The sequence below is a fragment of the Xiphophorus couchianus genome, chromosome 20, assembly GCF_001444195.1.
Source record: "Xiphophorus couchianus chromosome 20, X_couchianus-1.0, whole genome shotgun sequence".
Classification (NCBI taxonomy): domain Eukaryota; kingdom Metazoa; phylum Chordata; class Actinopteri; order Cyprinodontiformes; family Poeciliidae; genus Xiphophorus; species Xiphophorus couchianus.
Genome location: NC_040247.1, coordinates 16576070 through 16598591, shown reverse-complemented (window position 1 = coordinate 16598591; position 22522 = coordinate 16576070). Strand labels below are relative to the sequence as shown.

The window sequence follows — 22522 nt, the reverse complement described above, 5'->3', positions numbered from 1 at the left end:
GGCTCTTTACCCTGTGGTTGAGGTCTCTTAGTCCCATTAGACGCCAGGTTTTCCCAACATTCCTCTGGTGGGAGCGGACCCTCCTCATCCTCGCTGTCAGAGGAGTGTGTGGAGGTGTAGGATCCGCTCTGGTCATCCTCCAGGGACAGGTCGCTGTCTGAGTCCGTGTCATGCTCTGCTGTGCGGACAGACAGGGCGTTAGGTGAAGTCCGGAGGTGAAACCTGTGTTGGTGAGGAGGATGGAAGACGATACCGTCCAGACGCTCCTTCGTCTCGTGGAAGAGCGACGTCTGGTCGTTCAGAGCGATGTGAGCCTGGCTGTTGTTCAGTCCGTCCTCCCTGAAGGAAGACAGAACAGCTCACCGTTACTCCACCATCATTAGCATCATCATCACACAGCCGCTTCTGAAACGTCGCCCTCACCGGAGGGCAAACGGGACGTAGCTCTGCAGGCTCTTTCCGCTCTGCATGGTGCCATTCAGAGACACGCTGGAGTCTCCAAAGGGAAGGTGGTACAACCTGCCGTCCACGTAGCTGCTGTTGCCTTTGTAGCTCTGGAACCAAAGACAGAAAAGGTTTTACAACAATGAAATGACTGGAACATAAAGCAGCGTAGAGATGGAAGACCTGCTGACTTATTCACAGCTAATAACTGATTATTTAAACACATAGGGACAAAAAAACGGTGTTGAATTGTTTTAACTTTTAAGATTATTTTATGTATAAAACCTGAGAAGATGTAGTAAATAATATGAAGTCATTGATAATGAAGGTTCTTTTCTGTTCAGAAAAGGAAAGCCAAGATGCATCTGTCTTTTTTTTCAGGGTTACCAGACGGTTCTCATGTTTGACTTCCTGACTGCTTGAGACTCACGTTTCCGATTTCAGGGTTTGTAAAGAAAATTTCTTATGAGTAAATATCAGAAATCACTTTGAATTTACAGGAGATACGTCTACCGGGATCAGCCTTTAAATACAGAACCTACAATGAGTGAATAACGGAAAAAAGAAAGAAGAGAAAAATGAAATACAGAAAGAAGGATGGAAACAAAGAAAATAAATAAGAAATAAAGAAAATATGAATGAATGAATGAATGAATGAATGAAAGAAAGGAAAAACAAACAAACAAAGCTAGCCTGGTAGGAAACCTGCTGTCTAATTAAAAATCTGGACTATTTGTAACTAAAACGCAAAGAATTAATGTAATTACTGATAAATTAAGGAAACAGAGAATCATGTTAAAGGTTCTTCCTGTGTGTTTGTGGTGAGTAACTCACCGAAGCTTTAGATTTGATCAAGTGATCGGGGCGTTTTCTGCTGCAGCAGTACTTCATGGCCTTCCTCGCCTCCTTATTGAAGACGATGCGGAAAAAGAAAACAAACGGACCCTGCAACAACAAAAAAACAAACAAAACAGAAACAGAACATGAAGGACAAAGGTCAGTGGATGGCGACAGGACTGCAGTCATTAGCTGTTAGCGATCGAGGCTGAGGTCTCACCTGCACACAGTTGAAACCTGCAAACAGGTAATGGAAAACAATCAGGTCGCTGTTGACGGAGAGAAGAGCCAGGAAACACGTGACAGAAACCAGGAAGAGGACGCCGCCGGCGGTCTTCAGGCCCGAGCTGCAGGATTAAAACCAAACAGAGAAGGACAGAAGAAGTTAGTGAGGATCTGTAAAGGTTCATGGATCTGAAGAGTGAAAGCTGATGACGAGCTCCTTCTGGTCTATTGATCACCTGTTATGCAAAATGTGAATTTTGGCAATAAGTTAATGTTTCAAATTGAGCCGTTTCAAAACCAGCTGGCACTGCTACTCGCCTAGCAGATCCAGCCCGTTACCTAGAAACCCCAGTGAATCTCAACCAGTTACCTAGCAACCCCAGCGAAGCCCAATGCGTAACCTAGCAACCCCACTGAAGCCCAGCCCGTTACCTAGCAACCCAAGGGGAGCTCGAGTACATTTTGTTTTACAATGGCTGCTGGAAGAGACAAGTCTTTCTTTGTTGAATTACCGTCCAGAAGCCACGTGCTGCATTCTTGTTGGTTGTGCAGAAGGGTCTGCTAATGCTTATCAAAGATGTACTGTTGCATAATTGAACATCTGTTTGCAGCCAGTTTTATGTGTGGATGTAAACTTTGAGTTTGGAGGCGTGGCCAGCAGCAGCTGCATAGGATTTAAAGTGACAGGACGCCCTAAAACAGTTCAATCTGTTTTAGGTTCTCACAATAGGAAGAACTGACCAGACTAAAACATCACTAACTAAAAATTATTTTGTGCAAAAAAAAATTTATAAACATGTTCTGATTAGCCCATAGATCTATGCTAACTTGTTCAGGTAAGCCTAATGGGTCATATTTAGAGATGTTTAATGAGTCTGGATACTCACACTCGGGGATCTTTCTTCTCGATGCTGTGGTGTCTCAGTGCGCAGGAGGCTCTGGACGACAAGATGTACAGGAAGATGTTCATCTGCAGACAAAACACCAGACATCTCACACCTGTAAGCCTAAACAACACATTTAATCTGGATAAAAATAAGTCAACAAACTCTGCTTGACTTCTTTAACAATAAATTCAGTCAGACTGCCTATACTTTGAGCGGGGACTCACCGACACCGCCAGGGCGATCGGTCCAGCGAAGCTCCAGATCAGCGTGTCGAACATGGACAGCCAGCAGAAGTCGGGGTTACCGTAGCCTTCAGGGTCCAATCCCACCGCCAAACCTGGAGATTACGCCACAAACCACAGGCTCGAAAACTAAACTCTGTAGGACATTTTTAACTTTAATGCATAGTTTAAAATCTTAATACCTAATAGTGCACCAGGGTTTTATTTTAACAGTATTATAGATGTGAAGTTTGTCAAAATGTGTTTATTTATTCAGTAATTTTATTTTGTTTAGTCTTCTTGTTTTACTATATGCGCTACTTCGGAAAGCTGAAAAATACTTTTTCTAACAGTACTACTTCCTATTTCTGTTCACACTGGAGCGGTGTGACAGCGTAACAATCCAAAACATCCGATTTCAATGAAATAAAGAGTCAGTACTGCCAATACAACACTGATTTCATTACCTTTGATTTAAGTTTGATATATTAACAAACATCTGACCTTCAGGTGTTTTTTATAGTTTTCTTTTTAATTATTTTGTTAAAACCTAAGACAGGATTTTGACAAAGTTTATGCAAAATACTTCATAACATATTAATAAGATAAACAGAAAGAATAGAAAAAACTCATTTGTGTGTTTCCTTAAATAAACAAAGAACCATAATATAAGAGTAAATCAAAGCAAATTCTTTTTTGAGGTAGAATTGAGTTGAAATTTCATGAGAGAACCTTAAATTAAAGTACCAATCTTACCATGTTAATATTATAATATATATTATTGATCATTTGGACCAATGCGATCATCTCTATTTCACACCATCACAACCTGGCTTCACATTTGATTTAAACTGGAAGAGGTTAAATCAAGTCTTTTGACCCATGATGTCAGACACGTTATTTTCCTTCAAATGGGAACATGAGGAAGACCCAGACCGGTGATGAAGGCTGGGACGCCCCATCCGATCAGGTAGTAGAACCTCATGGGTCCATAGTTGATGTCTCGGACTTCGCTGATCATGCGGTAGATGTGCAGGCCTTCCAGGAAGAGCCAGGAGAAGGAGCAGAGGTAGAAGAAGTGCAGCAGTATGGCGATGACTGTGCAGAAGAACTGCAGGACAGAAGGACAGACTGAACCACAGAGGAACCTTTAATGTCAAACATATCAGAATAACCCATAAACAATGGGTTTACCCATAAACTCATAGGCAATCTATGGATTATTGTGCCATTTAAAATCTCAGCTGTTACAGGATTTGCCAGTGCATGTTTATAACCTACAATATCTCCATTTGCAAAGGCCACACCAATGTATCTCTAACTTTGTTCCATTAAAATATTTGGATCAACCTGCTGCTGAGAAACATAGGGGTTAGAGTGATGGGAAAATCTGGGAATGGAAACCAGTGGAAAATCTTCCAGAATTGGGACAAAAAGCAGGAAAAGTGTGAGGAGAAAAGAAGAGACAGGCTAAGTGGTTTACCGGGTTGTCAGCCTGGTTGATTCCCAGGATGAAGATGAGCTCAGACAGAAAGAGAGCGCTGGCTCCATTGTTGATTATACTCGTCTTGTTGCACTGCATGGCTCTCAGCGACACGAGGAAGACGGAGGTGAGGAAGAGGAAGCCCAGCGTCACGCCAGCTGTGCTCCACGTCAGGATTTTGATGGGCAGGATCTCTCCGTTCTGGTGCAAACATCACTTATTTAGCACACAGCTGCAGCCAGGCTGCTGCTGGTCAGAGAGCTGACCCACCTCCCTCCTGGAGACGTCCATCAGCACGGCGAAGCTGGTCATGTGGTAACACTGGCAGCTGATGTGGGAGCTGTTCCTGAAAACCACCTCGCAGCCTTTCGCCGACCAGCCGCCGCTTCCCCCTCTGAAACACAGCCAGGCATCATGAGAGGAGCGCGGCGCCGCCCTGCCGGTCCGTCACGCCGAGCGGCCTCACACTCACAGGATGGTGTGGTTCCAGAACACGCAGATGGGCTTAGAGCGCTCCTCGGTGGTGACCAGGCGAAACTGCACCGTGATGGGCTTGTCCAGCGTGTGCTGCAGCAGCTCGTCGTTGTCGTGCACCGTGATGCTGACCACCGGCGTGTTGATGACCGGACGCTTCGGCACGCTGCCGCAAAATAAGTCAGAATCAGAACATGGAAAACGCTTATCTGTCGACAAAGCGACTCGATCCAAATTATTATAACCATAAGCAATAAAAAACTTATGAAAAGTATATACAAAAGTGTGGTGTTATAACAGAAAATTGCAATTGGTGCACCAATATTAAATACAACCTAAATATAAAGCAAATAATGAAATAATAAGAAGTATGTTAATATATTAATAAAGCTTTAAATGAGTCCGGAGTTGGGTGTTGTGTAATCTGATGGCTACAGTTACACTGCAAAAACACAAAATATTGCCAAGTATTTTTTGTCTGGTTTCTAGTTGAATTAAAACAAAACTAACTTCCAGGTAACTTTTCAGCGAGATATAGCAGCTTGTTTTAAATCCATAATGCCATAATATTGATGGAAAGGTTGGTGGCAGATTATTTTACTTATAACGTGGGAATAATATCTTGCTATAAGTAAAATAATCTGCCAGTCGAACTCAAACTTTTAAAAATCAATATTAAATGATTATTTACTTAAAACAAACTCCTTTATCTTGCTGAAAAGTTACTTGTAAGTTAGTTTTATCTTTATCTAAGGGTACTGAGGTATTTGCACTAGAAATAGCATAAAACTTCTTGGTAAAATTCTGAGTTTTTGCAGTGTAAATTATTTTGTACATGGCATCTAAATTCAATCATCTGAACTTCCACATTTCAAACAATCAATGAGTTCATTCAGGTTTTTGTTTCACATCCATAATGCAACCTTCCTCAATTTTCTCCTCTACATTCACATCAAATATCTACAGTAATAAACTTTAAAAGCCTTTTGATTTGACGGGACAGAGCTTCGTCTCACCGCAGACTCCTCTTGTCCGGGTCGTAGCTCTCGGGCAGAAGCGACGCCAGGCTGTGGAAGATGATCACGCTGGCCACCGCGTCCGGCTGGCTGTCGTCCGGGTGTCGTCTCTTCCTGTTAGCCGAGCGGTTCCTCCGCGAGGACTCTGGGAAAACGTCCAGATGTCTGTGGCCCCTGCTGTCCAGGGGCGGCTGGAAGACCGAATCGGGGAGAGTGACGGCCGTCTCCTGGTCTGCAGGACGCGGGCCCCTCAGGGACTGGTACCGCGGCAGCCTGGCTCCGGCAAAGTTAATCTTTTTCAGGCGGTCAACAGAGATGACTGCAGAACCGGACAAAAGATGAGGAAACGTCAAAAACTCCACCTCAAATAAATCAGATTTTCTATAATGTATCTCAGCTGGACATGACCTAAATATGTCAAGTTCATCTAAAGAAATATCAAGTTTCCAAGAACACAAAGCGCTGAGCAAATTAAAATTATATATTATTTAGATAATGAATATAATTTTTTTTTAAACCCCACACACATAATCACAACAGGTGTGAGGTATAAATATTAGATATTGGAGTTTTGCTCAGATTTCTTATGACTGCAGTTCTGGAGATAGTGTAAATTATACACAGGGAAAATGTTCATTATTAATGTTTTCTTGTTTGCTCACTAAAAGGAACAGAAGAATCTGCACAGACTTTTTATTTTAGTAAGTGAAATAACCAAATAATTCAAACTTGTTTGAATTGAGTTCACAAATTGTTAATATTAACATTATTAGAATTATTCAGTTTTATTATAAGATTCATATAATCTATAAATCATCGTAAAAAAGGAAGCATGCCTTGTTTAAACAGATAAAAACATTTTGTGGGGTTTTAGTGTTTTAGTTTTTGACAAATGTTTGCATTTAGTCTCCATGTTTTAGTGAACACATATGGTTTAATCTTTGATGTGTCGTTTTGGAGATCATGACTCTGATTGGCCAGTGGTGGGCAGCGTTTTTCAAGAGGGGGGCCCGGCCCCCCTCCTCTGCTTAGAGACACCATTGAATATAAAACCTAAAGTAAATAAATATAAGTTTTTCTGTTGCATCTTAATCATCCTCACCTATGTTAGGCGCGACGATGGTGAAGGGGCTCAGGTAGGTCTTCCTCATGTTCTGAGCCAGCGTGTTGGCGTAATCCTCGTAGTGCCGCAGCAGCGCCGCCGAGCCGCCCTCCGTGTGCTGGATCAGCTCCCAGTGCGGCTTCGTTTCTGGAGCCAGGACGCTGCTACCCACCGTGATCAGATTCTGTCAGAAAGCAATCAATACTTCAGACTCACAGCGATATAAAGTCTCTGCTGTTGCTTTCCTCTAAGTTTTGCATCACAGAGTTTCTGTGAGATTCGCCGTTCACCTCGGTGAAGTGGACGTCCTGCGTGGCTGTGAGGTTGAAGCCCTGCTGGTTGATCTCGTGCTGCAGCAGGACCTGAGTGAGGCGGTACGCCACTTTGACATCGCTGCCGTAGAACGTCTCTGTGTGGGCCGTGGCGTTGGCCAGCAGGGCAGCGGTCTGCTGAACGCGCCCAGAATCGAGCAGCGATGTGTTGCGGTGCAGCTTTTCTGACTGGAGGAGGGAAATCAGACACAAATATTCAGTCACTTCTACATTTTATTTATGCATTGGTCTATTTTAAGATTGTTTGATTTTTTTCTCTGCTACGACCAGGAAGTAACCTGTTAGTGCTTCTTTCAAAAAAAAAAAATTAGATTCATGATGAGTGTATGTAAACTTCTAAATGATAATCAGAGTTTCCTCTCAGAAATTCACCCAAATTTCAGTTCAGTTTCACTTTATTTTAGTAAATTATCAACATTACAAACAGAAAACAAAAACAAAACACTCCTTCACAAACCCAGAATTTACCAAAAAAGGAATCGGCTGGAACTCTTTTGCTGTCTCAGAGTCTGGTTTAGATTTTGAAAGCCAGTTGTCATTTTGATTCAACTTTGTAAAAACTTTGTGTTTATCATGAAAAGCCTAAATATGATACAATGACATCTGTGGTTGTAAGGTGACTTTGTACAGATCTTTACTAACTTCATTATATATAAACACTATGATGTCGCTGGATGATTGGGAGAAAGAAAGAAAGAAAAGAAAGAACCTTTCCTTTTGTAATATATGTGTTTTTATTCTTCCATTTGAGTTTCTTCTGCTTCTAAAAACAGCCAAAAAAAACCAACAAAACACCCAGACATTTTCTGGTAATAATTTAAGGTTATTTGGTGTAGGGAAATGAGCCGTTTCAAAAACCTCTTGATTATGAAGTCATAGTTGACGGACATTGTCCCGTTACCTAGCAACCCCAGCAAAGCTCAGCCCGTTACCTAGCAACCCAAGCGGAACTTGAGCACATGTCAAATTTCCATCCAGAAAAAAACTTGCTAAATTCACTTCTGCTTTTCAAAGATGTACAGTTGTATAACTGTGTATCTGTTTGCAATTGGGCTGGAAAAAAAAAATCTGTTTTCTACGATTTAACTTCTTGGGTTTCCAGACTGATGTTAAGCCACCTTAACATCACTTGTTGCCATCTTGTTTAACAAGTGTGTTTAAAAGCTTCTCTTTATTTCAGTTTTCAATTCAGGTCAACTCATAGAAAGATTGAAATAAAAGCCAAGATGTTTTCTGCAATTTGTAACCTTGGGGGAAAAAACTTGGTGAAAATGAGAAACTGAATTTGGTATTAAAAAAACAGGATATTTTATATTTAAGCTCTAGTTTGCAGCCATTTTCATATGTGAGTGTAAACATTGAACTGGACGGTACGACCAGCAGCAGCATATTTTGATTTAATGTGACAAAAAGCCCTGAAATGTTTTATTCTGAAAAAGGCTCAAAATAGGAGGAACTGATCAGACTGAAATCTAATCATCTAAGAATAATTTTGTGCAAGAAATGTTTTGTATCTGTTCTAACCTGCTCAAAGTAGCACAACAGGTCACCTGTAATTCTTTCTACTGTAGATTGTATTGATTACATCTGTTTGTTGATGAACAGATGTAATTATTTCATGTCTCCATCACGTTCTGAAATAAGATTGGGTGTTGTTTTGTTGGGATGAGCTACACACCAAGGCTTTGAGCTTGCTGAAGGTGACGGAGGTGCAGTTGAAGAGGTTGGGAAGAAGCCAGCCCTTGTGCTCGTCACAGTGCCGGATTGCTGTTCCTGGGAACGCGGACACAAAGTCGTCACAGTGGAGCTGAGCCAGGAGAAGCCTTCAGGCTGAGTTCATGTATTGCCATTATTTTATGATAATTTGATGAGGTGCCAAATCCAAACCCATCATACCAACACTTCCCCTGGGACAGGGAACGGCTGCAGGGAGACCAAACTTAGTCCTGGGCCACCATATCCCCGCCTCGATGGCCTGAGGGCAGCTGTCATAGATTACTGCGAGAGAAGGAGCACGGAGGAGCGAAAACGTGAGATATTTTTAAATATTTATGTAACTTTTATGAAATATAGAGCTGTTCCATTCAGACCTTCACAGCCGTTGGCAGAAACCTCAGCGAACGGGTTGTCACAGCGATCACACTGACGCCCGATGACGCCAGGCTTGCACTGACATTGGCCGCTCTCTCTGTCGCAGGCCCTGGAGAACGAGCCGACGGGGTAGCAGTCGCACAGCAGGCAGGTGTCGCTGCCCTCGGGACGGTAGTGGTTGTCCTGGACAAGGAGACGGAGAGACACGTCGCTAAGGAACGGCACCTTCGCTTTCCTGTGCCGGCAAAAATGTCGAGCTAAGAGACGGCATCATGCAACAGCTGAGGTGCTGGTGAGTGTCTCGGTGTGGGTCAAACTGGAGAATAAAAACACTTTACAGAATCTATACGATGTCATTGTTATTAGAATAAATATTATTTAGGTCAGAGCAACACAAGGCTTTCAGGGCTCCTACACATTTATAAGGAGGCTCTTTAATCTCTCAGTTGGATCCTGATTGGTTCAGTGATCTAATGATCCGTGACTAGATGACGGGTATTCAGACTACGAAGGTGAATGCTTGCACTGGTTAGCATTCAGGACTGAAACAATTAATAGTGATGAATCGATTACTGAAATAATTGTCAACTAATTTAGTAATCAATTAATAATTAACTTGACCATGCAGACTCTAGAAAAAGGTAATTTCCTGAAAGAACAACAGCCTCAGAGCAGATGTTACACTATAACTGTGCAAAAATTATTTTGTACTTGAGATGAAAAAAAACCCCAACAAATATCTTGTAAATATCTTCCAAAACATCTTCCCCCCAAATCAAATAAAGAACATCTTCGTTCATCCTCTGCGTCTTGACGCACCTTTTCTATCCACGTATCAATCGGTTAATCCAAAAATTAAACAACAGATCAGTTAGCATTGATGCTAAGCAGGAAGGACTGAAGTATTTTTTTATTTGCAGATGCATCCTTTGCTACAAAAGATCAAGATTTGCTGTTATTTCCTGTAACGTTTCTGCTGTTGCGCAGAAATTTCCCCATTGTGGGACAATAAAAGATATTTTAATTCTATTTCATAAAAAGTCATGGACTGATTATGTTCGATCATCAACTCCTTATTATAATTATTATTCCCTTTTGTTTTGCCATGTTTCTTTAGACGTTACTCTACACAGCTCTGTTTTCTCTTTGCATTTGGGTTCTGAGACTGAGAGCGCGACGGGTGAAGATGAATAATTCAGGTTTTCAGACTCACCTTACAGCGACACTCGCCGCTCGTCTTGTTGCAGTCAGAATCAAACCCTCGGTCAGTGGGACAGTTGCAGGGCCCACAGGTCTTATGACCCCACCAACCTCTGGGACACGGCAAGTCAGTCCTGTGGAAAAACACAGGCAGTTTATTTTAAATGTTCACAAATTAAATGATCCAGAAGAACAGCTGCTGTTGAGCATAATTATGGCCGGCCGTACTCAGTCTATTCAGATCTTCAGGTCAAATGAAGTTTATATTTCTTATGATGATTTCAGTTGATTGGGGTAAGAATGACTACTTACAAGTAAAAATATGTACAGGATGACAATTTACAGGTTGAAAACTCTCATGCATCGGAATTTGTAATATTAGAGACAATACTAAGGCCCTATAAAAATAAATATGAATATTTAATTGCTTATTAGACAGTTAATGAGATTTGGGTTGTGGCGATGCAGGAGGAGGTCGGGCAGTTTTACTCTTTGTATTGTTTTTATTTTTGAAGTAAATAAAAATACCAAGAGGGTCCAGTGTTTTTTTGTCATCAAGTGGATTACAAGAGGAAATATGGAAGGTGTCAATATTATGACTTCATTAATTAGGAACCCAGACGTACTTTTTCTCACAGTATCGGCCAAAATAATTCCTGGGACAGTCGCAAGCGTAGCCGCGGGCGGCGCTCGGCTTCCTGGTGCACGTAGCCGCGTGTTCGCAGGGGTTCAGAGAGCACGCTTCAGTGCAGTTGGTGCCATAGTAACCTGCAGAGAAATACAGCCAATGACGATGAACTGCTGTGCTCTGGAGTCATGAAGCGATCGCAGTCTGTGCAGGGACTGACCGCTGAGGCAGGTGCAGGAGTAGCTGTCCCAGTCGTCACTGCAGAAGCTGTTGGCAGGACAGGGGTTGGAGCTGCAGGGGTCCGGCACGCTGCAGCCCGGCTCCACGTTCACCTTCCTCGCCACGGACAAGCTCAGCACGCCACCGACACGCAGACCCTGGGAGGAAGAGGAAGGGAGGGACCGTACTTATGCAGCGTAGTTTTATGAAGCATGTGCGTCACTGTGAAACAGTTTGAATCAGGAACTGCAACACGTGGGATCCTCCTTCAGCGCAGCAAGTAAAAACGTTTCTTTATTGACGTGGTTAAAACATCGGCTTTGACTGTCATCCTATTAGCTTTCACTGATTCTCTTTGAAAACATCTGGAAAATTTTAGAAAAATGTATTATTTTCACAGCAATAACTCCCAAAGCTACGGTGGAATATCAGGGCCAGAGTAAGACAAATAATTAATAAATAAGTCAAAATAAAGTTGAATAAATGTGTGAAAATAGTAGTAATGATACAAAATAAAGTCATAATATTATCAGAATAAAGTTGTAATTTTACAATAAGACCGACACAAAAAAAAATACTAGAATGAGGAATATTGAGCATTTTGTAAAGTTATGCTTTATCTGTTTTACAAATAAGACATACTTAATCATTTAAGACATCAAACTAAAATGATCATCAGTAGCAGGACTTGGAAACTATTGTGAACTGATTCTCTTTGATTGAAATCGTCCACTAAATGATGTTTGGTGCTGGGCAGAAAGGATTAATCATATTAATTGTGATTATTCGATTACTGAAATGATTATCAACTAATTTACTAACAGATTACCGGTAATCGTTAACTGGAGTGTACAGACACTAAATTATGCCATTTGCTGAAAGAACAACACAATCTGAGCAGCAATGAAGTCAAAACTGTACAGAAATATTTGTCTGTAAATATTTTCTACACTGAACTTCTCAAGTGTCAAAGTTTCAGTTTCACCAGGTTACAATTCTGCATAGAAAGTCTTTTATTTAGCAACTTTTGCTATCCAGAAATAGTCAACAGATCAGCTCTACACTGTGTTGGTGTCAAGCCAAAGAAGAGAGCCCTGACCTTTAGAGAGCGCCTTTAGTTGATGATAGAAGGATTTTTTTAGCTCTGGTTGCATCCTTTGCCACAGATAACGAAGCGTTCACTAATGGACTGCTATGTTATTGCATTTTAGGCAATAAAATGTTAATTATTTGTTCATTTTTTAATGCATTTTTATTATTGTGTAAAAAAAGCTTAAGCAGTTAAATGAAAAATTTGCAGAATGTGCCCGTTTTTAAAATCTGATTAATTGTCAAAATGATCGATAGAATAATCACTAACTAAAACAATTAGTTGGGTGCGTCTCTATTGTCTACATCTTAACTCATTATTAGCTTTAGCATGCATGCAGCTATGAAGAGGACACACCTGCATGCAGCCACGGAAGCCATGTTGAATTTTTCCATCAGGCTTTGCCAAACCACCAACGCTGACAGTCTTGAGCTTGGACTCTCGCAGCTTTCCGTCCACCTCCATGCTGGCCTGGAAAGCAGCATGACGGCATTAGCATAAACCTCTCAATGTTTCATTACATTTCATGTATAGGTTCACCCACTCACCAGGTAGAGCCCCTGATCTAACGACAGCACGGCCTTGTGGCGGCTGGCGGCTCCTCCCAGGCTGCTGATGTCCAGCTGCAGATGATGCCAGCCCCCGTCGTTCACCAGCACCTCCTCCACCCGCGACAGAGTGGAGTCCTCTCCCCTGTGCAGCCCCATCAACACGCTTCCCCCACGCAGCTACGCAGCACCGAAAGAGATGGAGGGAGATAAAAAGACAATCTGTGGGTTCAAAAGTTCAGACTCTGAACTGCTGCACGTCTTCTGTGTTTACTGCTGGGAACAGAAAGAGCAACATCAAAGAATCCCCAGTCTAGACAAAATCAGGAAGGCAGCTGAAAACTCTTCTTTTCCGAGAAGAGTGATTTTCTCCCAGCATCCTTTGTGATAAAGAAGGAGGTGGGATCTCACCTGCAGCGTGAGGTTGTGCTGCAGGCCTGAGGAGATGTGGAGCAGCAGGGAGCTGGACTGACGGGTGCGGAACATGAGCTCGACGTGCCAGAGGACGGAGGCTGCCAACGCCTCCAGGTTGTTCCACTGCAGCAGGCTATCGCCTTGGAAACGCAGCGGGTTGGCCATGACTGCAGGAACAACACACAGAGGGAGTCCGGGTGAAGAAAGGCACATAGAGACTGAAAGATGAGCTAAATGGGATGAGAGATGATGATGATGATGATGATGATGATACATCATTACTGCCAGCCAGAGGCGGACCGGCCATCGGGCGCACCGGGACATACCTGGCCTCAGGATCGCTTTTTTTTGTCTGCAGAGATTTGTATTGATGAGAAATATGATTGTAAACAATTGAAATATGTTTGTTTACAATTTTCCCAGCACTCCAAAAACACTAAAATCTTGAAAAAAGACAAAACTAACACATAACTTTTCAGAAAGACATAGGAGCTTGTTTTAAGTCAAATTCTTAATATTGATGAAAAAGTACTTGTTACATTGGCAGATTATTCAAGTCACAATAAAACAGTTTTCCCATGTTGCAAGTGAACTAATCTGCCAATAAAACTAGTACGTTTTTATGAGTTAATTATGTCTTATTTCAATTGTACTAAGATATTTGAAATTAGACTTTGTAAGATTTCTTTTGCAGTGAAGTTTTGGTATTGGTACAGCTACAGCTTCTTTCCAACTTTTAGGTAATGTTCTCCATTAAATGCTTAAACAAAATAAACAAAGAAAGTCACAAAACATCTCTCATAAAAATTCTCAACAAGTTTTCTGGCATGTAGCAAATAGAAATAATTTTGTTAATTCTAAGTGACCTGAAACAAGAAAAGTTTAGTCTGATTTAATTTCAGACAATGATTTAAAAAAACTTCTCAGTATCTTTTTATTAAGTGTATGAAAATATCTGTTCTCAGCTACAAATATAAATTTCCAAACTTAGGCTTTAATCATTACACCTTATTACCAAACTTTCAATGACTTTATACAGAAACCAATCACTTTTCAAACCTTGAAAACGCAAAAATTCAAGCATTTTCAAGGATTTCAAGCACCCATACGAACCCTGAAAACGTTTGATTGAAGAGATGGATGTGAAGTTAATTCAGGGCTGGAAGTCATTAAACTATAAACAGAAGTTATTTGAGTTTTTATCCGTCTTTGTAAGTAGTAATCTTAAAACGGAGTATTCTCCCGGATAAAATCGCAGCATTAGTTTTCCGTCTTTTCTCACCTCTCTCACAGTTCTGCCCTCCAAATCCAAGCAGGCAGTCGCAGCTGAAGGAGCCCCACAGGTTCACACACGTCCCTCCGTTCACACATGGGTTATTGCTGCAGAAATGTCTCTTGGCAGAGCATCCTGGGAGGTGTGGGAAAGCAGAGGAATAATCCGTTTGATGTGTCCTGGCTCATTATTTCATCAGAGAATCAGAGTCGGCGGGTAATCAAATATTCATAGCAGGTACGGCCATCATTTCCCGCCGACTCTCCCTTCCAGCTGTTCTCATTATGGTTATTTCCTCTGCAGGTTTTCCACACTTGGCTGCTCAACCAGCAAACAGAATAAAGCTGCGCTGCAGAAGGCCGATTTACCTGGTAGGGTGCCGTTGTTTGCGATGTAGCTGGCCATGTCGACGTGCTGGTTGTCAATGCGCAGGTTCTTCATGCAGCCCACGAACTGCTGGTTCCGGACGGGAAAGTCCTCTGGAAGTTTGGGGACTCCTCCGAGGAGCAGCGGCCCGGTCAGGTCAAGAGATCTGAGAACACAAAGGGACGTGGTGAGCCATGCAGCCTCGACCGAAACACTGGAGAAATTCATTGTGGGTTGTTTTGATCTGCAAAGTTGATCTGAAAGACGTAAATAAAGAAAGTACAGCGACAATGATGTTTCTAAACATCTTCACTCCAAGCTGCAACCAAAGAAATCTGATTCAGAAAATAATTCACACAATAAGAAAAAATTAAGAGAATATGTTTTCCTTAAGGCTGGGCAATAAATCAATTTGGTCAATTAATCAAGTCTTTTTTTTTTTTTGAGATTTCACTTTTGGAAAATCTGTGTTTTTCCCACAAATTCATTCCTTGGATTTCCATAATTCAGAGTGATGTCAGAGCCGCCACCTTGTTTCGCAGCTAATATTATTTATTTGGACTTTGAATTCAGATCAACTCTATGATGGAATATGAGGCTCAGGCTAGGATTTTATTTTTAATTAAAGAATAAAGTCACAATATTACAAGAATACAGTCGTACCACAGTGGAATGGAAATTATACCAGAATAAAATTGTCATTTTATGAGAACTCATATACCAAAAACAACTAAAGTTTAAAATGAGGAATGTTGAGCATCTTGTGAAGTTATACTTTGGTATAAATTTTACAGATGATTCTTAATACTTTACATAAATACTTTTAACACAGCAGCATCTCTTTTAAAGAAAGATCTATGTGAACTGAGCTGCTCAAGTCAGATTCTTATAGTTCTGCCAAGGCTTTTATTTTATTAAAATACTTTTTTCTTGTAGTTTTCTAGTAAAACTGTATATTTTTCAACTATATTTTTGTAAATAAAAAAACCTTGTAGCACAACAGAGAAATCCTACAACTACAACTCACATGACTGTGTGACTGAAATAAAAGCCCCTTTTTGAAAATATTTTTTTTTGTCTTTTTTCTTTAGAAGAAAAAAAAGTCAATTAAAATTTAATCTGGTTTAAAAACATTAATATTCATAAGCAGTATCACTCAGCCGCTTACTGACACACACACACACACACACACACACACACACACACACACACACACACACACACACACACACACACACTTACTTTTTGGATCCAGACTGGCTTCCTTGGGCCGAGCACGAGTAATTTCCGATCATGTGACCAAATCTCAGCGCCACAGAGGAGTCGCAGTCGTCCACCGTCACCACCACGACCTTCTGGTCCGAGGGGCCCTGAGGCAGACCGGCCTGGTTCAGGATCGGCTGCAGACCAGACAGAAACAAATAACATCCAAAAACATGTCACCATTAACTGCAAAACCAGAGCCTTTAACACTTTTTATCATATTACACCATGGAGTTTAATGCATTTTGCTGAGATTTTCAAAAATAAGACTAGAATAGTTATTGCCTGGAAGAAAAACAATGTTTTAAATAACAGTTTTCAGTCTATTTCATTCTGATACCTCTAATTAAATGAAGAGCAATCAATTACCTTTAGAAGTGTAAACAATCTACCTGTGTATAATTTAGTGTCAGTGTAAATTAATCTGTTCTGAGAAGATCTCAGAGGTTTGCTAGACAAAATTAGAGAGAAACATCATGATGAAAACCAAGGAAAGAGCAGAATCTCGGGTTTAGGTTATAAAACAAAAAATCTGAAAGTCACATTTCAAGACTCATTATTTGGTTTGATTCATCACATAAAATCTAAATTAAAATATTGTGAAGTTTGAGGATGTAAATGTGACAAAATGTGAAAAGGTTCAGGGGATATTTTGAGTCTCACACAACAGAATATGGTGCAAAGGTTGCAAACCAGCGCTAATGATTTAATCATGATCAACTTTAGAGTTTCTTCCACTTTTCATTGAACTTCAGCTTTTTTACTTGGAGCGCTAAGAAGAAATATTGATGTAGCATGACTAGCTCAATAACTGTGCATGACTCAAGACTTTTGCACAGTTTTAATCCTTCAAACCACAAAGATGATATTAATATACACAAACATTTCAATTGGTGCGGTTAAGATCAGATAAAGGAAAAGCTTCAGAGTTGTAGCTACCTGACAGATAAAAGTTGGCAGGCTGCTATTTTTATTGCGCTCAGATGTCAGATAAAATATTATATTCAATATTATAAAAATATCCCAGCAGTCTGATAAATTTCATTAAAAAAAAAACACTGAGCCAAATGTTCAACATGATTTCTAAAAACTTCCAACAGTGCAAACAGAAGAAGTCTAAACCACAAACACACATTTGGAGGGTTTCACTCTGTAGGAGGAAAAAAATCTTCCTCTTTGTCTCTGAAATCAATAGCGACAAAAGGAGGCGGGTCCAGGGTGGAAAGAGTTATGATGGCGTCAATAAAAGGCCGCGACCTCGTCACACGCTACCCAGCGTCTCCGGGGTCACTCAGAGGTCACATGGGTTCAAGCTGGAGCCGCCAAGCACTCAGCTGCTCAGACACATTTAATCATCTCATGAGCAGATATTAAAAAATAAGTGACGTTAGTTTTTTTACTGTCAGGATCTTTAACTCTTTATGAGGTTAGATTAAAAAAGAACCTTTCACTTCGACCCCAGGGTTTTGAGGAACTATAATTTCCTGATTGCTCAGCTGTTACGGATCAGACAGCTTCATCTGTCTGTGATGTAGCAGACATCCAGCCGGAGAGAAAGTGGACATCTAACTGCAGCATCTTCAGCTGCTCCATCATGGCGGAGGTTTATTAAAAATCAAACAGACTCTGTCAGACAATGCGATGATGACTGATTTAATTTTAGCTCAAGGCGCCGCCGCGGTTGAACGTCACTCACATGATTTCCACGCTGAGCAGATTAGATTAATTCTCAGAGTTTCCCGTTACAGGAGAGGCTGCAGCCCACCGAATTACTGCAGTCTTGTGATAGGAACGAGACGGGGACAGTATTAAAGGTGACCTCTTGTGCTTCTTTGAACTGGTAAATCATTCAAAACATGTTCATTATACTTTTTACACAAAATCATTCTCAGATAATGAGATTTTAGTCACTTCAAATCCGAATAAGCTGCTGCTGGCCACGCCGCCCAACTCAACATTTACAGCAGCACGTAGAAATGGTTTCAAACAGACGCACAATTATACAGCCATACATCTTTGAAAAGCACAAGTAGAGCCTCCTGCACATCCAACAAAAATGCAACAAGTGGTTCCTGTGTGGTAAGTCAACAACAAAACACTTGGCTCTTCCAGCAGCCATTGTACAGCTCATACAGCTGACCAAACATGCTGGAACTCAGCTTGTGTTGCTAGGTAATGGGCTGGGCTTGGCTGGGGTTGCCAGGAGACAGGCAGTGCCTGCTGATTTGTGATGTCACATTCAGAAAGTTTTTGAAACGGCTAATTTTCCAGACACCAAAAAACTTTAATTAGTAAAATAAATTTAAAAAACACGGCTGGATGTTTTTTTTATCGTTAGTCTGTTTTTAGAAACAGGTGCAAGACAAATGGAAGCATAAAGATGTGCAAAATGTGAATTTTAGTAAGTCTCCTTTTAAGGCTTTTGACTAAATAATCTGCCATAGAACCCATCTTGATATCAAAGGTTTCCAGCTAGCATTGGAAAACATTTGTCAGTTCTTCCTGAAGAGCACTGACCTCTGACCCTTCATTAGGAAAAGATCATTCAAATAGATAAATGACGTGCTATAAAAAGTATGTGGCCCCTTAAATATTTGTGTGTTTGCTTCTTTATCACGTCGGTGTTTTAGATGATCAAACTAAATTTGATCAAAGATAAGCTAATTAAATACAAAATGCAAATTGCAGATGGCGACTTATCAACAGAAAATACGTTAAACAAACTAACCAGGTCCATTGTGAAAAACAAATTTCCCCTTTGCTAAATCATGAGTTGCCTGACAGCACGAAGTAGGCCAAAAGAGCTTTAACAGTCTTTACAATACCAACATTTTCACATATCCAATTTTATATTTTGGTCTGTCCGCTGATGTAATTTTTAAATATCAAATGATCGATGTTTAAATTGTTTACTCAGTAACTGAGTAGCCTTTTTTACCAGATACTTAAAATATTCTGAAATAGTCCTACTCTATTGGAACCATTTCTGGTTCCAATAGAGTAGGAACCATTTCTCTAACTCGTAAAAAATTATTCTATTTCACCGTTTCTATATAAATTTATGGCAAAAATGTACAAAAACCATTAAAATCAAATGTGCTAATAATTGTGCTGCATGTGGTTAAAGTTACTTATAAGGTTGAAAAAGTTAACAAATTCACTCAAATTAAGCAAAACGAATCCATCAGAAAACAAATCTGCGGACATATTTCAGATGTTTTAAGTTGAAAACATTTTTCTTCATGATTTATATTTTATGGGCTTGTAGGAAATCTAAACACCAAAGCTTTTAGATGTAAAGCTTGATGTAAATTTAAAACAAACCTGCTAACGCCTGACTTTTTCACATTTATCTTCACCATTTTGACCCCATAATGTATGTGTTGCCCTAATCTTTTATGGTAATTTTCACCAAAACAATCTTAAAATCCACATGTATAATCAGTTGAATAAAAACCATGAAATGTTGTAGACCTGGGTTTAACTGCAGGATGAAGTGACCTCTCACTCTGAGGAGATAAATGGTGAGAAGTGTCACTGAGCATGCTCAGAGCATTATGTCTTGTCTTGAAGGTAAACAGCTCATTAAGAATCATCAGGAGCTTCCTAATTATTCTGCCGGACACCTTGCAGCTCAGCTTTAGCAATCAATTTTCAGGATTGACTGTCTCACTTTAGAAAAGCTCACGGTTTAATAACATGATCCAACCACCGAGAGCATTTCTGGTGAATTAATGCCTTCAGAGAGGCTTATTTGATAATATATAACCACTCGGGCTGTGTAACTTTGCACCTTTCCCACAGAAAGTCACAATGCAGAGTGAAACTCTCCATCACTCAGCGGTGAATGGTTAAATAGAAAAAGAAAAGAAAAAACTACCCCGGCGAAGGAAGCCTTTTTCTTTTCCGGTTTACGCTCTTTGAGGCCAATTTGTTATAAATTTGTCGATGATGAAAAAAAGCAAACATGTTGTGTGAATTGATGAAGGTGAAATCATCCGACATGCTCTTTTCCACGGCTTTTCCCCTGCGCTGTGAAAGCGCTGGAAAAAGGGCAGCGCTCCAGCTTGGACGCTCCTTTCAGCGACCTCTGCTGTCATCAGTCACGCCTATTGACTCTCCAATAAAGCCCGTCTGTGAGGACGTCTCTCCGCCGCACAAAACGCCGTCCTGTCACAGCTGACTGCAGCGCACATATTTGCTCTGCAGCACATTAAACACCGCCCTCACCCGCCACTACAGGGGATTATGGGAATATGAGTTCCCTGTCACATGGGGGGAGCAGAGGGTGACAAAAGTGGGGAAAGAGCAAGACAGCAGGCGGCACAAATACTGGATCTGAGATTGACTGGGAAACCATAGCAACAGGAGAGGTCGGCCCCGACTCCTTCACACTTTCTCCGCGCTCCTCTGTCGCTGCTCCGCCGCTCGGCTTTAGAGAAGGAGAGGGGCACCTTCCCCCGAGGCCGCATCATTCACTGCCCGCGGTCCCCAAAGGAAGCGGGGGCCAAAACACAAAGGCAGTGGTCATTGCCATTCTCCACAGTCCCCCACCCCGCTGAAAGCCACATTTCAATCTAAAACACCCCCCTGGCCCCTGCACCGCCCCCTGCGGACAGGGACGGGTCAGAGAGGGGAGCTGTGGGACACCTCCAGCAGGAGGAGCTTCTGTTCCCACCTCAGGAAGAGCAGAGCAATGAAGGTGGAGAGGATCAGTTCAGCTAGGAAACCCCCAAACACTTCTGGTAATTATGACCCCATCATTAGGCCTGTCGCAATAAGCAATGAATTAATTACTGTCATGATGAATTAAAACAACCTCAATAGTTTCCATTTGCATGATTTATTGTTTTTCTACCAAAAACTGATAAAAAAATCTTCAATTTGGTGCTTTGGTCTTTTATTGAAGGACATTTTTGTTTACAGTGGCTCCATAATTCACTTTATTTGTTGTTTTTGTTGGTTTGTTTATTTATTTTGGATATTTAAAATGTCTTCCAGTTCCAGTGTTAAATATTCATTATAATTTAAAGTTTATTGATCTTGGAGGATGTGTTCTTGAATTATTATTCATTATTTTTACTTGAAAATGGTCTCATAACAACAATTTTATCGCAATAACTTCTGGGACAATTTATCATCCAGCAGAATGTGTTACTGTGATGTGTTATTAAATAACTCAGGTGTGTTGAAGCAGAGACACTTCATAATACATAAATAAAAACAATAAAATAATTACATTCTGACCTTAAACTAGTGCCAGGATGCAGTTTCTGTCCTGCATTCTGGCACTAAAAGCTTTAAATTTTAGACCACTTGACCCAGGTTGTTATTGTTATAGATTTTCCATCCATCCATCGATTATCATACACCCTTATCCCATGGGGGTTGGGAGGTGCTGGTGCCTATCTCCAGCGGTCAATGGTCGAGAGGCGGGGCAACACAGAGACAGACAGACTCACTTACAAGAGTTTAGAGAGACCAATCAACCTGACAGCAATGTTTTTGGACTGTGGGAGGAAGCCAGTGAACATGCAAACTCCATGAAGAAAGACCCTGGGCCTGGAATCAAATCCAGGACCTTCAACAGTTCTACCAACTGTGCAGCCTAGCTACAGATTTTATTGTTTGCCATTTATTCAAGATTGGAATAAATGACTGGATATATGATCCTATTTACTGAAGCACACTGAGATTTTTTATTGCCATGTGCTATTTAAATTAAATATGTTTATCTAATGAACCAGCTAAAAATGCTGCAGTCTTTCATAAGTGCTAATCAGACGTCCCTCCCTCGGCTGGTCTAGTTGAGGCGAACCAGGAGGATTTTCGCACCTCATAGTCCAGTAGACCAAAGTTGCAACATTTGTTACATTTGAAGCTGCTGCAGTTCGCTTTCAGTCAAATAAAGCACCTGTTCACCTTCTTGCCTGTGGTGGCGCTGCACCAAGGACCACCGAACGAAACGACACAAAAACCTCTGAAGAAGTCATGAGCTCAACTTCCCTCTTCACAAAATGCAAACAAAAATGGAGTAGCATCAGATTTTAGCCTTTGCAGGATTTCTCTTTGGTAAAAAAAAACAAACGAACACACAAACCATTTCTCCTGATATCGCTAGAAGACATGCTAGCACTAGGAGACATGCTAGCACTAGGAGACATGCTAGTACTAGAAGACATGCTAGCACTAGGAGACATGCTAGCACTAGGAGACATGCTAGTACTAGAAGACATGCTAGCACTAGGAGACATGCTAGTACTAGGAGACATGCTAGTACTAGAAGACATGCTAGCACTAGGAGACATGCTAGTACTAGGAGACATGCTAGTACTAGAAGACATGCTAGCACTAGGAGACATGCTAGCACTAGGAGACATGCTAGTACTAGGAGACATGCTAGCACTAG

General features: G+C 41.0%; 1 protein-coding gene across 4 annotated transcripts in view; it reads right to left on the bottom strand.

The window, feature by feature from the left end:
- The window catches only part of celsr2 (cadherin, EGF LAG seven-pass G-type receptor 2), a 77929-nt gene that overhangs the window by 4818 nt on the left and 50589 nt on the right, over positions 1–22522 (bottom strand). For 2 of the 4 annotated variants that reach the window (XM_028002157.1, XM_028002159.1), the window contains exons 6-31: positions 16093–16250; positions 14853–15016; positions 14494–14619; positions 13209–13378; positions 12798–12977; positions 12607–12720; positions 11161–11317; positions 10939–11080; positions 10326–10446; positions 9112–9295; positions 8918–9019; positions 8700–8794; positions 6980–7189; positions 6690–6873; positions 5588–5906; positions 4570–4737; positions 4368–4491; positions 4098–4298; positions 3551–3725; positions 2618–2730; positions 2394–2476; positions 1502–1628; positions 1279–1389; positions 424–554; positions 254–339; positions 11–178 (exon numbers count right to left, since the gene is read on the bottom strand). In XM_028002157.1, coding sequence (XP_027857958.1) covers positions 11–178; positions 254–339; positions 424–554; positions 1279–1389; positions 1502–1628; positions 2394–2476; positions 2618–2730; positions 3551–3725; positions 4098–4298; positions 4368–4491; positions 4570–4737; positions 5588–5906; positions 6690–6873; positions 6980–7189; positions 8700–8794; positions 8918–9019; positions 9112–9295; positions 10326–10446; positions 10939–11080; positions 11161–11317; positions 12607–12720; positions 12798–12977; positions 13209–13378; positions 14494–14619; positions 14853–15016; positions 16093–16250 — 3913 coding nt within the window. Of the gene's footprint in view, positions 1–10; positions 340–423; positions 555–1278; positions 1390–1501; positions 1629–2393; positions 2477–2617; positions 2731–3550; positions 3726–4097; positions 4299–4367; positions 4492–4569; positions 4738–5587; positions 5907–6689; positions 6874–6979; positions 7190–8699; positions 8795–8917; positions 9020–9111; positions 9296–10325; positions 10447–10938; positions 11081–11160; positions 11318–12606; positions 12721–12797; positions 12978–13208; positions 13379–14493; positions 14620–14852; positions 15017–16092; positions 16251–22522 lie in introns of all 4 variants that reach the window. The other 2 variants (XM_028002158.1, XM_028002156.1) reach the window with 2 other exon arrangements.